General features: G+C 38.5%; 1 protein-coding gene across 1 annotated transcript in view; it reads left to right on the top strand.

The window, feature by feature from the left end:
* The window catches only part of ipo11 (importin 11), a 152,455-nt gene that overhangs the window by 52,174 nt on the left and 85,375 nt on the right, over nt 1-14,906 (top strand). Inside the window, exons 15-16 of the mRNA XM_032516504.1 lie at nt 4,489-4,618; nt 14,659-14,692. Coding sequence (XP_032372395.1) covers nt 4,489-4,618; nt 14,659-14,692 — 164 coding nt within the window. The remainder of the gene's footprint in view (nt 1-4,488; nt 4,619-14,658; nt 14,693-14,906) is intronic.

Here is a 14,906-nt window from a genome sequence, read left to right as displayed (position 1 = left end):
TGCTAAGCGGGAGAGGTGCTTTTTACTAAACAAAACTAGTACAGTTTCTATGGAGAAACCAGTAGCATTAGACCACCTTAATTAATGTTGACCTGAGTCTCTGGGGTTTGGATTAAGGTCTGCTCCCCCCTGTTTCAACACCTGCAGGATTTCTGCTGCCTGCCTGCCTGCCTGCCTGCCTGCCTCTCAGCTGGCAATGTGACATTTTTGTGATATTCTCGTGTTGCAACGGCTCACTTATGTCTATCAGCAATCAGGCAATAATACCACGGTTGGCAAATTTACTGTTTTATCATTTGCTCTGCATGGAGCTGTAACGAAGTCTGTTCTAGGTGAATATTGACAGCTTTAGGCCTTTTTTTTTTTTACACATCAGCCTAAACGTTTTCCTACCTATCACTTCAAGGCCGATACGAATATTTGCGTTGCAAACATTCCACCAAAAATTAAAGGTTCGCACCGTCAAACAATAATCGATTCATGACCGAGATTCTCGGTCTTAAGAACTATTTTTATGATGTTTAAAATTGAGATCAGATTTACTTACTGTATATAAGTAACTGAAAAATGATTCTCTGATATAGATATATATAGACAGATATTTATTGATCCCAAAAAAATGGGAAATTATGGTGTTACAGCAGCAAACATACATCAGTCCTGCAGCACAGAATATAAATATAAATGAAATACTAGGATACAATATACATACATACAATGTACATTATGTCAGCTGATTGTCAGCCTTCATGTCATCCATTGTAATCTTGAAACATACAACTTGTCTGAAAACAGAAACGTACGAGATGGCATCACTGCGACATTTTAAGAAAGCATAATCATCATGGCTTTGACAGTTTTATTTATTTGCAATTTTAATCATCTTAAACTTTTTATTTAAATCTCTGAATAATCATATCACCCCTGTTTTCCAAAAAAATATATAAAAAAATGTCACTTTGATTTCCCATTTGTATGCCAGAAGGATGAGCAGGGTCGCTGACAGCTGTGCAAAGTTGTGGAGGAGGAACCAGGTTTAGCATGAATGAGTCACGTCGAACCTTTGGCTGATGAATAAATACCCCCGTCTACCTGGCTTCCACTTTGCATGATAAACCAACCGGCTGGACCCTCCCCAGCTAAAAAAAGTTATTTTGTATTTGTTAGTTACAGTCAAAAAATAATTTTTGATTCATTGAATGATTAATAATCAGCATAATGAGTATGTCAAAAATAATGCTGACGATTGTTTTTTTTTTTTTGTTACATAACATTAAACTCACATAAAAATTCAAACATGCCAGTGGTTGTTTACTGCACTTTGTATAAAACAAAACCTATGATATTTACTGTATATTTTTAATTTATTGTCTAACATATTACTCCAAAGCGCCACCACCAAAGAGCGCAAGCCTCCAAAAGAATGACCTTTTATGTGGCTTAGTGTGACAACAGATAATAATCTGCAATTTGGTTTATTCTTGATGTCACAGACTTGTTATCTGAGCATCAGTATTTTGTTGCCAAGCTGTTGCTTGGAACCTGAATGTATGCAGGGCCATTTTCCGCTGGCGCTGCCTCGTCTGCTATACCATGTTGGAACCATCCCACGTGTGGCTATCTCTGTAAAAGCGTATACAAAATCTCATCCCGCTTCCTTTGTTTTCCTTTTAAAGCAGTTGGATAATGGTTAATTCTCCGTGCATGCTCCACTGCTTCTTGTAGTTTAATACAGGAGTGTCTAAGTGCCACATTGTGCTTAAGAGGACGAGAAGTCAAGTCCAAATAGCATGTAGCATAATGTTGTCAGTGACAGTAATCTACAGGCTAAGTTTTACTTTTTAAAAATGCTTTTGGCAGAGACTAATTTGAAATGTATTTGGAAATCAATTATACCGATTGTCTGAAGAAAACACACATGTAAGCTTTTGTGCCTAATTATACACACACACACACACACACACACACACACACACACACACACACACACACACACACACACACACACACACAATCTAATGCACACAGCGTTGTTTTCCATCTCCAACTCCTGAGTCATGCTGCGGTTAGTATCTTCTGGCTGGTAGCCCAGACTGTGGTCTCTGGCTCCCTGTGGATATTTTATAAGAAGCCAACAAGAATGTCACCTCCCTCGCCCCCTCTCTATTATCCTCCCTTCTCTCTGTGCCATCAGTCCTCCATCTGTTTATTTCCGTCAAGCCGGTCCTCGGGTTACAAACAAGGGCAGATGCAGAGGGACACTTCTTGCCTTCCCGATAGAACTGTTGAAAAACCATCAGTTCCGGACATGTAGTGCCTCACATTTGGGACATGCACCGCACGTCATTTTAATTCATATCACACACTACTTAACCCCGAGTGGATTTTTGATCATTCTAGTTTTTGAACTAGGTTGCTTCCCTTATTTAGTTTTTTAACTAACCATGTCCCTCAGGCTCTGCTGGCATGCATCCATTCAACACTTAAACCGCTGGGCTTTTTAGGGGTATAACCGCCAATCCCCAGGTTGTGTCTATATGTGTGTACATGTGTTTTTAACGGGCATCGACTCTCCTACTATAAATAAGTTTGTTTTGTAATGAGCACACTACACCAATTCCTAGCAACTTTGTTGCATGGCAATAAACTATTGAATTGAATCTGGATTCAATCTAAAAGCTTGAACCCACACAAAACTGCAAATACTCTGAGCAGTGTAAAATGTGCTATTTTGCTATCTACCTTTTTTTTTTAGAAAAATATGTTTTTAGTCCGGTCATTTTCGCTGTTGTTCAGTTCATTACACACGTTTTGGAGGTGTCTGTCAGCAACTCCTGCAAAAAAAATCATTCTATAATAACACCATATATTTTAATGATAATATAAAGAATGAAATAAATCGCTTAGGATTCAAACACCACTACAAAAGGCCGAACACACTATATAGTGCACTATTTCCTTGATAGGGAACGGTTTCAAACATAGCTAAAGGAAATAATTTTTAGCATTTTTACTTTGGCAATTAAACTAAAATGGTTAATATAATCACAGTGCAAATGATTACTTTATCACATACTTTTTTGTCTTAAGTAATAATGACAATAAATCAACCAGCATTTATATTTATCTCCATTTCTCCTGTGTGCAGTGCGTCTTTCAGTTCAACAGTTAACACACAACCTTCTAATCTAATATCACACATCCACACTAACCTAGAATAATACAATTTTGAAGCTTTAGTTTTTTTGTTCAAATGAGTCCCATAAATAACATTCATAATATTATTTAAGCGTAATATTGCTCACACTGGACTCCTGATACAACTTTTATAGTCACAGAAAATGTAATTAGTATCGCTTTCATTTCTTTCATTTTTTTCTTCAAAATATGTTTATTGCTCAAACCTCGGGAATTATTACAGGCTGTGTAGGGAATACCAAAGGGTAGCAGGTTTGGTAGCAGATTTGACATTTTTCTTGTTTTTAAAACAAAACAAAAACGCAGAAACACATACATTCCTACCCATCTCCCCCCCCCCCTCCCCTCTCACCCTTTAACCAGATACTAAACCTGTATCTTCCATTCGTCTAACTTACCCACCCATCCCCCTCCCCTTCTCCATCTCGACCCGTCCTATCGCTTTCATTTCACATTTTACTCCTTAGTGTGATAATAAGTGCATAAATGAATATTGGCAAGCAAATGAGTTTCTATTGCTTATTCATTTTCTCAAAGCGCTGTTCAGGCGTCATGCAAATGCATACATTTGGCTGCGGAGGAGAATACCAACTATAATCAGCATTTCTCCTTGCGACTCAAGGAATGTCCAGCATCTGTGTTTAGGAAAGGTCAGGGTGGGAGGGAAACATAGCAGACACAATGACAGAATAATTTACATTTTTTAATCACAATGTTAAATGGGCTATGGCGGTTCTAGTGGTACACAATTACACAAACACTCATTCTTAACAAACACTTTCTTGTTCTTTTTCTCAGTTTGTCCCTTGGGTTGTGTTTTGAGCCAGTTTTGTGTGTAAATCCCACCGCGGTCTTCAATATCCTGTGTAAAAGTTCATCTATCTTTACCTATCTGAGGACTCTAAATCTAACCCATACTTTGGTTGTTCACAGTTCAGTGTGCCGCCAGATTACACATAGTCTTGATGTTGGATATGTGAAATAAAAGGACAGTGATATGACTTTCTCCCTCAGAGCACAAATTATACTGCAGTCTCTAACAACTTAAAACGCTCTTCAAAGCAATTTCAGGATAAGCCATGAGCGATGGCAAATTTCATCATTTGAATAGCTGGCCAAGTTATTTTTTAATGGATCCATAAGTACTGTAGCTGCATTGTGGAGATAAGATTGGATAGTTAATTTCTATAAGTTATGATATGGATGAAGAGTGCAGATAAGAAGTTTTGTATGTAAGAAGTATTTCTCTGAAACCACAAATAACTCCTCTCCACTCCCTTCTTTCCTCTCCAGATACAAGTTGATTCGCCGCCGCGTCATCTGGCTAATAGGACAGTGGATCTCGGTCAAGTTCAAATCTGACCTTCGACCTTTACTCTACGAGGTCATCCTGAGCCTCATGCAGGATCCCGACTTGGTGGTAAGGCAGCTAAAGACACCAGGTTGTTTTTGTAAACTGCTTATTGGGGCTGGAGTGGCAGATTCCCAGAAAACATTCAATTTGAAATGACTGAAATGGGCCCTTAGTGAAAGTGCACAGTAAGCGACACTAACCCATTTCTCAGTTAAACAGCACGAAGCCAAAGCTTTTATGCTGCCAATTTTCTACCAACAAAGCAGAACCTAGTTAGTCAGTGATTGCAGGAAGGTTTTGTCATCTAATTTCTCAACATGCTATTTTTTTTTTCTTTCCTTTTTTATAGAGGGAATTTCTGTGAATAGTTTTGATTTTAAAAGCTAAAGCTTTCATGTATTCATTAACATTTTTTTCAGCCGTGGCCTTGATAAACTGCAGTGTGATCCTATTTTGTGGATAAGTGGATATTATAGTGCCGTAGTCATACTCAATTTAAATTACGGTACATTTCGCCATCCTTGGGTTTCTTGCCTCATGAGCCATGCACTTGATTAATATGTTTTCTTTTAACAGAATTTATATGAAAGAATGTTGAAATATCCTCTCATCGTTAACAATTTAACATTAGATTTTACCGTTCTAAGTAGCTGGCTTCATTCTCTCTGTCTAACTGCCTCTCTTCATACTCCATCAGTATCAGTACTTTTAAAGTATGTTCATTTGCATTCATCTTATTTGCAATACATATAGAATGTGATGATAATGTAATTAAAATAATAAGACACGCATTGGAGAGCCCATGCAAAAGCCATGTCCTGATAATGCCAATGTGATGGACGGAAGCAGGAACTCAGTAACATTTGTGCAGCACTCTAATGTTAATTGTATGTCCCCACTCAGGGCGTGCATGATGCATTATTCATTTTGAGTACTTTATTTACATTAAGGGTACAGAAGCACCCATGGTGACACTAATGATGTTAAATAGTATAGATTGGTATATAGTACCCTCATTTTGTTTTCACAGCCATTTAACTGCAATTGGACCTGATGCCACTTGTTGCTATGGATACCAATTAACTAAGGCAGGTCATATCTCTCATTTCATTACTTGGCTTTATAATAAAATGATAAGCATGCAGCTGTAGCTGCGGTATTATACTTGTTTATGTAGCATATGCATTTAGCTAGTTAGCTCCCTATGCATTGAGAATTCAGTGGCTCATTATGAAGTCCTTCTTTATAGGCCCCCAGGGCATTATTTTATTTTGTACTCATAAAAAAATGGGTGCATTTAAATTTAGGTGCTTATTTTCATCATTAGGTTTTCATTTTCCCCTTTTCCCACTCTTGTGAAGCCACATGGAAATTGAGATAATTCAAAGAAATCAATGTATTCATTGGTTTTACATATCTCCTACCTACCAAACCAGCCAATGTATAGTTTAAATATGTAAAATTAGATTCACGACACAAAGTATAATCAAGTGCCATACATTGGATTTTGTTTTGTTTGAAAGTTTTACAAGAGGCGTAATGGCTTGCTGTTAGGTCAGTGACCAGCTCAACCATCATATTGTGATTCTTGATCCATATTGTCTGGGCCAATTAGAACCTCTTGACCAGAATGAATTGTTACCTTTTTATGGGGCTAATGGAGAAAATGGCTTTCTATCATTTAGTCCAGTTGGTTATCAATATCTCTATTGCTTTTCTGCGGACCTTGTTCAGATGGAAAGAAACAGTTATATTTATCTCTGACATTTCAGTTCCTGTGTATTATTGAAAGGAATAATTGACCGGAGACTTGTAAAAACTGTAGATCAAGTAAATTGTAGTTTTATCAAAATGGTCATTTAACACGTGGGCTTAATGGTTTTCCTGAATGACCTCAGTCAGTTGTGGTGCCTTTTGATTTCTTAAAAATGGCCTTTCTCAAACAAGAACTGTCTTAATTAATAAGCACTTGCTTTTTTGGTGGAAGAGAGAACACTAGACTCTGACACTATTGCAGCTTGCCTGAACGTGTCTTTTTTTCTTCTTCATTTTGGGGACATTCGCCTTAGCTTTTCTGTGCCTGCTTAGTGTTTTTTTTTGTTTTGTTTTTTACATTCTGCTGTATTATCTGCTTTTTTAACCACTCAAGCTCTAAGCCTCGCACAAAGATCAGTCTGCTACATACATTTCTCCTAAACATCAGGGAGACCTGGTCACCTGGCATCCATATTCAATTTAGGTGTTTTGCCTGACTGTCTTAAACAACAAATAGGCTTGTAGGGAGTTATGAGCTGGGTAATATAACTGTTCCTTGAATGTGATTAGTGAAATCTTCAAACAACCCTTAAGTATCTAAAATAAGCGTATTAAGCCTCTTCTTTCTGAGGAATCTACAGCATTCTTTGCTAATTTTCAGCCCTTGTCCTGCACGATGCCAAGATGTGCGTCCCCTCCGTTGATAATGTATCATCTTAGCCACAAAACCCGTCCGTCAACTCCCAAGCAGCGTTTCAAATTTCTTGGGTTTAAAAGAGAGACTGAATAAGTAACCGATATTTAAAAAAAAAAAAAAAAAAGTAACCACTGTAACATTTTTATTGACCTCCATGTTGCTTTCTACGCAGAAAGCGGTCGGAGGCAAGCGGTTGGAGCAGAGGAGAGTAATATAAGCTTATATTCATGAAGTTTAGTGCTGAAGATATCAAGGGAATGGACAGAATAGTTTGCATTTACTGGAAAGCTGTAAAAAGAAAAGAACACCATTTTCCGGCATATTCGTGACGTTGTACGTGACACACCGTCGTCTCCTGCCAGTTGGAAATGAGGCTATCGACTATTTTTAGCGGGTTTTCCTGCGTTTAAAAAACCAGCATATTCACGCTAATTTGGGTTGAAAAAGGGAATGACATTCATGAGCTGAATGGTAGATCTCATGCCAGTTGCTTGCAGCCTTCTGTTGTATTGTGCCAGTTTTTCTATCCTCATTTCCTCCCAATACATTCTCCTCTTAGTAACATCTGCATTCTTTTCAGATTTTGACTCAGTTTCTGAGTAAAGGCTAAACAAATCTTGGTAGCAAATTTAACTTTTTCTGTTTTTAGGCCATTTTTATTCCCAGTGGGAGATAATAAGTTATGACGTTTTAGTCAACAGTTTGTCCCATTTCTGCTCACTTTTCCTTGACTGCAGGAAGGCTTTGAAGCATTCTGAATATGGATTTTATACCTCAGAGGCGATTTCATGAAATCATGATGGTATTGGATCATGTTTTTAGTTACTGTACATTAAATGCACCATCCTGGTTGACAGCGGTTTTGAACCGCAAACTGTTGGTTGAAGTTGGACTGAATTGTAATCAACTTTTCTTAAGATCAGAATTTGTCTCAGATACCCAAATTACATCAGGAGGCTTTTTTACCATGCCAAACATAAATATTTGTTGTCAGTGTAACTTCCAATCGGTGTGAAATTAATAATTTTGTGTTTAAATTATTTGAGAAATCTAGAACACTATGAATTAATCATATCTTTCTCTTCGCAAAAGCCAAATTTTGGCTCTCTAATTCCAGTGATTTTAGTGATAAACAAGCTGTAGCTACATTTTCTGCAAATTATTGCTGTTTATCTGCTCTATTTCTAGTTTCTAGATAAAACTTGTTTATTGCTTTCTCTTTTGTCTTTGCGGTTATTGTCTATTAGGCCACACTGAACCTTTACCCACTCCTGGGCTGTTTTAGCCGATGCCATATCTTTTAAATCAATCTAAGGTCCAGGTAGTCTCACATTGCCAGACCTATCTCCATCGCTCTGCGGATTAAGGTCTGGCTACACACACACACACACACACACACACACACACACACACACACACACACACACACACACACACACACACACACACACACACACACACACACACACACACACACACACACACACACACACTCCAGGATAGAAGAAAAAATGCTCTGGCTTGTTAGGATTTTTTTTTTTTGTGATCAGTTTTTTCATTTTTTATATTTAAGAAACACAACCAAAAAAACGGCCAAAAAAACAGGAAAGACAGATGGGAGACAAAACCAAACACACACACACACACACACACAAACAGACACACACACACACAGACACAGACACAGACACAAGACAAGGGACCAAACACCTGCACAAGTCCGGGCTTTATCACAAGGCTACAGACCTTGGCGGTCGCTAAGCTCAGGAAGCAGCGACAATGGCTTTGCATTTGCACCGCAAACGACAACCCCCACTTGCAATATGACATGCGTTTAACTATTTAATGCACTAAGGCTGTTTAAATTAGCTGGATACATGGTTAAACATCTGTTACTTTGTCCATAGCAGTCCCCACCAATCGGTCCCAAAATGTCTGCGGAAATAGAGTGGGGCTCAAAAGTTTGGGCACCCAAGGTAAAAATGTGTATTAAATTGCATAAAGATAAATAAATCTCCAAAAGGCATCAAACGACAGATTAGACGTTCGTTTAATATGTCACAAAAAGTTTGATTTTGTTTCCATCATTTACACTTTCAAAATAACAGAAAACTAAAAAATGGCGTTTTGGGCACCCTGCAGAGTTTATAGCATGCACCTCCCCCTTTGGAAAGCTGAGACCTAACAGTATCATGGGTTGTTCTCTCATTGTCTGGAAAGACCAGGTGATGTCATTCTTAAGGTTTTAAATGCCCAGACTCATCTGATCTTGCCCCACAATCAGCACCATGAGTTCTTCTAAGCAGTTGTCTAGAAAACTGAAACTGAAAATAGAAAATAGGCTATAAGAAGATAGCAAAGAGTTTTCAGATGCCAATATCCTCTGTTCAGATACTTGTACAAATATGGTCTACACGGAAGAGTCATCAGAAGAAAACCTCTTATACGTCCTCACCACAAAAATCAAATGAACATATAGACCAGTCTGATGCATTGTGGAAACAAGTTCTGTGGACCAATGAGGTTAAAATACAACTTTTTGGCCGGAATGAGCAAAGGTACTGTACGTTTGGAGAAGAAAGGGCACAGAATTTAATGAAAGAACCTCTGTCCAACTGTTAAGCAGGGGGGTGGATCAATCATGCTTTGGGGTTGTATTGCAGCCCGTGGCACAGGGAACATTTCACGAGTAGAAGGAAAAATGGATTTAATAAAATTTCAGCAAAATTTGGATGCTAACTTGATGCCATCTGTGAAAAAGCTGAACTTAAAGAGAGGATGGCTTCTACAAATGGATAATGATCCTAAACATACCTCAAAATCAACGGTGGATTACATCAAGAGGCGTAAACTGAAGGTTTTGCCATGGCCTTCATAATCTCCTGACCTCAACATAATTGAAAATCTATGGATAGATCTTAAAAGAGCAGCGCGGGACTGCAAGTCCAGAAATGTCAAAGAACTGGAAGACTTTTGGAAGGAAGAATGAGCGAAGATACCTCAAACAAGAATTGAAAGACTCTTGGCTACAAGAAGCGTTTCCAAGCTGTGATGCTTGCCAAAGGGGGCAGTACAAGGTCTTAACTCTGCAGGGTTCCCAAACCTTTGCAGACACCTTTTTTTGTATTGTGTTATTTTGAAAGTGTAAATGATGGAAATAAAATCTAAATTTTTGTGACATATTATACAAATATCTAATCTGTCATTTGATGCCTTTAGAGACTTTTCCATATTTTCTTGGCTTTTTTATGCACATTAATATACATTTTTACCTGGGGTGCCCAGACGTTCGAGCCCCACTGTAATACTTGTAAATCGTTACAGTCATTCCCCGAATGAAACAAGCAGGCCTACATTATTGCACGACCCAGTTTTTTACCCCAAGCCTTGCCATTTTCAGTGTGTAGCTTGCTAGTTTGAAGGTTGTTTTTGTTTATCGAAGTGAAGGGCCACACCCAGAAAGCTGATGTGGAGGCAGGCAATTATCCTGGAAAAGTAGTTTTGTTGATTGTTGAGCTATTATTTTTTGGGAACCTGGTGTGGATTTTTAATGAGTTGTTGCCAAATTGAAGCTGTTCTTTGACTTGTTCCAGTAGATTCAGTGAGGTGGTTTAGGTAAACTTTTAATCATTTTTAAATTCAGTTTATACCTGTTTTTTTCTTTTTTTTAGGACCCTTCAAAAACAATTTGAGACTGAACTAGAAAAAGCATTTCCTGCAGAAAATGTGTATGAATGCTGAATAGCGAAATTGCTAAAGCTAAACTGGATTAATAGCTTAAAGCTTTAAGAAGAAGTCAATGTAGTGAGAATAGTTGGAAATGTTGGAATGGTTTTAATAAGTATGAATTGCATTGACAAGTTGAATAACGCCTCTAATGTAAAAAATGATGTGGAATAATTGTTTTTGAAATGCTGAAGCTAAACTGGACTGTTGGTTAAAATGTGTAAGAAGGTGAAGTTGTAAGATGTGGAAAAAGGGATCATTGACCTGACTGCAGGTCAGTGCTGCTGCTGCATAGCTCAAATCCCTTTTTTCTCTCTGTCTGTTTTAAAATGAGTCTTGAAGACCACAGCAAAGCCCGTCTTTACTTTAAACGAAACCAGGCAAAGCGAAATGTTCTCCCCTAGTCTTAACATGGTCAAAAATCAATACTCGAGTAACTTTGTCCAGCTGCTGCAATAACTATGCAGAGGATGAGGAATCAGAATGTAGTCAGTGCCCCCCCTCGCTCTCTCTCAATTTAATTCAAATTGCTTTATTGGCATGAATGTCAGAAATAACAATATTGCCAAAGCATCCAGGATGATACTGTGAGAAGAAATACATACATACAATATTTAACTAAAATATATACAGTTAAGCCTGGACCTGCTCAGAATCTTTCTGAGTCTGTGGTCAAGTATTCAGTTACTGTGTACTCTCGGTTTAGGGCTAGGTAACAATCCATTTTGACTTTGATGTTTAGTAGTGTTTTTCCAATCGGTCATAGGTTTCTATTTTTGTCTGCAGATGATTGGGTGGGGCGGGTGGTTTGGGGGGTGTCCTGAGGCTATGGGAACTGTGAGGTGAGGGAGCTGAAGGGGGTGCCCCGAGGCTCTGGGGGCTGTGAGGTGAGGGAGCTGAGGGACAGGACTAGCTGACTGAGGGCACTTTTCTCTATGTTTCTCTCTTGGTATTGTAGTCCTTTGTAGTGGAAACTATGGGGGTCACTTGTTAAAAAACAGAGGTTGACAAAGTTTCCTTTTGTGGACATAATTTGAAATTGGTAAAATTAGAAGTTGGAAAAAAGGTTATACATTGCAATATATCACAGAATATTGCAGTATGTTTGAAATTGTGTATTTTAAAATAGTGCATCGGGGCTTAAGTATCGTGATGATATCGTATCGGGAGGCATCTGGTGATTCTAATTAGTAAAGGGTTAAACTATACCGACAGCTAGAGCGACAAATACACTTTCTCAATACGCCATGCAGAGCTACAGAAAGCAGCAAGACATTAGCACAGCTGCACATAAAAAGTATCCCCATTCGGTATAAGAAGCCACCAGAACACTGGCAAGCAACACAGACCCGAGCCATCTTCTTGCGCCATTCAACCATGCAAAGCAGCAAGAAGCCGTAACAAAAGGAGGAAATAGCCAACATCACTCGTGAGTGAAGTGATAATACAGCACAGGTTAAAAAGAAGGTAACATAGTTAAAATACAAGTTAATCTTTCATACATACCCAAGTGCTTTGGGTCAGACAATGTTTGTGCCACACTGTGTGATGCGCTCTGATCCAGACATTAATTCACCTTCAATTCAATTTTATTCATAGTATCAATTCATAACAAGAGTTATCTCGAGACGCTTTACAGACCGAGTAGGTCTAGACCACACTCTATAATTTACAAGGACCCAACAGTTCTAGTAGTTCCCTCCAGAGCAAGCAACAGTGCGACAGTGGCAAGGAAAAAGTCCTTGTAGGAAGAAACCTGGGACAGACCCAGGTTCTTGGTAGGCGGTGTCTGACGGCCGGTTGGGGTTAGAATGAATAGTGGCAATAGGTTTTTAGATCCATGCAGATCTAAAAAAAGAGTATAGCTGGACGAGAACTGCCTTCTCTAAAATCTTGGACACAAAAGGAAGTTTAGAGATTGGATGATAGTTTGCAAGAACTAAAGTGACCACATTTGGCTTTTTAATAAGGAGCTGCACCACTGCCTCTTTAAAACAAAGGGGAACTCGACCAGATGTAAGACTACTGTTAATAATTGCTTGGATGTTTGGTCCAATAGTGTGCCACACCTTTTTTTTTTAAAGGAAGTGGTGCAATATCAGTAGTACAAATTGAGGGTTTTAAATGTGTAACAATATCAGTGAGGGTCGAGAGGGATACGGGCTCAAACTTACTGAAAACTGCTGCACACCCATTGGAAATGGAAGGGTCATAGGCTAGAAGTGAGATGCTAGCTCTAATGGTGGTAATCTTTTCCACAAAGAAGTCACAGCAGCATTTGTCTGTCTGCATTCCAGTGCCTCCAAAACACACACTATTCATAATTATTCCGAAGAAGTATAAATGTCATCATGAATTTTATAGTGGAGTTCAGTAACTTTGCTTGTTATCATCCTCTGCAGCAGTGACAGGTTGTGCACTAACGATTTGGAAGTTGTTTTTGTGGGAGGTTCTTTGAAAGATTGCTGCTTATTGAAATCGGCCACTTCAAAATTGTGAAAATTGACCAGCTAGTGAAGTGTGATACTACTAGACGTATGCTTTGGTTTGAAGTGCAAATATAAATATGGTGCAAAATAAGTATCTTCCAGAAGCTGACTCACCTTTGAAGTCAGTTGTTTGGCATTAAAAGTATGAAAAGCTGAGAGTCAGAAAAGAGACATTCCCAACCACTGCAATTGAGACGTCCTACAAATGTGTGATGTCTTCAAAGTTAATTAGGGTTTAGCATATTGAATAGATGGGAAAATATGCACATAGAGGAAACAAGAGTTGATATGATTTTATTTTTCCCGCCATTATAATTTTAAGCAGAATATTCAATCTTTGGGGTAGAATATAAACCAAAGGTAGCTGGTGTCCTTGCCAGGTCCTTCATTCATCACACAGAGGAATACAGAATGCGCAAACCTGCTTTATTTAACATATGGTTGCTGTAATCGTGCCAATAAATACTCTCAATTTAAAGTGAGTTATTCAAATGAACGTATAACTAAATACCCCCCCAAAAAAAGTAAAGTGGGAGGTTCCCAAACTCTATTATTACTGTCTTGTGGCAAGCACAAAAACTAAGAAAAAAACCTTAAACACCCCTTGGAAAGACAAGGATATTGGTCCTAGGACCTTAAGACTGAAGAAATAATGTAGCTGTGTTTTGAAAATTAAGAAAAAATGAAATAATTGCATTACAAAGACCTTTCATAATTTGGATAATATTGATAACATTTGCCTGCGGAAAACACACACACACACACACACACACACACACACACACACCACACACACACACACACACACACACACACACACACACCACACACACACACACACACACACACACACACACACACACACACACACACACACACACACACACCTTTTGATGTTTTGAGTTGAATTGAGTGCCATTACCGGCTGTAGTGGAGCTCTCTTCTCAGTCCCACACCTTTCTCTTCACTTGTTAACCTTCTTTAATCTTCTCTCCTCCATCTGATCAGTTTGTCTCTGGTGGACATGTCCACCTCCATCTCTCTGACACGGCTAGATTACACTGCTAGAATCTACAAGGGTGGTGGATTTTTATAACAATAGACAGTCTGCATTTAGCTAACTTGCTGCAGGTGCACACTAGAATGTTCCGCTATTGAAAGCTTTTGCTATAGTGATAACCCGTTGGTGTCTGCCTTCTGAGGCTGCCATTAAAGGAAAATGTAATTATAGTATTTATATTTGGTTGAATTGCTGCATGTGCATCTGTAGCAATCTTCTGTTCATGTCTTGTGCTCTCTATTATTCTTCACTTTGGTGCATTACACACACAGTATGTCTTCTCTCTTTGCAGCTTTGAATAGCGAAGATGCACTGATAGAGGCCTAATTTATAAAATGCTTTTCTAAACTGTATTCTTATCTTTTTTTTTCTCTCATAGGTGCGGATTGAGACAGCTACAACCCTGAAGCTCAATATCCTTCTCGTACCTAATGTATATTCATTTTCAGGGCATCATTTTTTGCAACAAGTAATTTGAGCATGCTATTCTTATATTTGCTATCTACACCTCACTGCATCTGATGACGTACCATTTGCATCAGTCCTTAGCTATGCCAAAGCAAATAAAGAATGCTTAAGTGTGTGTTGATGAGCTGTTCGCATACCTACGCTAAGCAGTTTGATTTC

This window comes from Etheostoma spectabile, chromosome 5, assembly GCF_008692095.1.
Source record: "Etheostoma spectabile isolate EspeVRDwgs_2016 chromosome 5, UIUC_Espe_1.0, whole genome shotgun sequence".
NCBI classification, from domain to species: Eukaryota; Metazoa; Chordata; class Actinopteri; order Perciformes; family Percidae; genus Etheostoma; species Etheostoma spectabile.
This window is presented reverse-complemented; position numbering and strand designations above follow the sequence as displayed.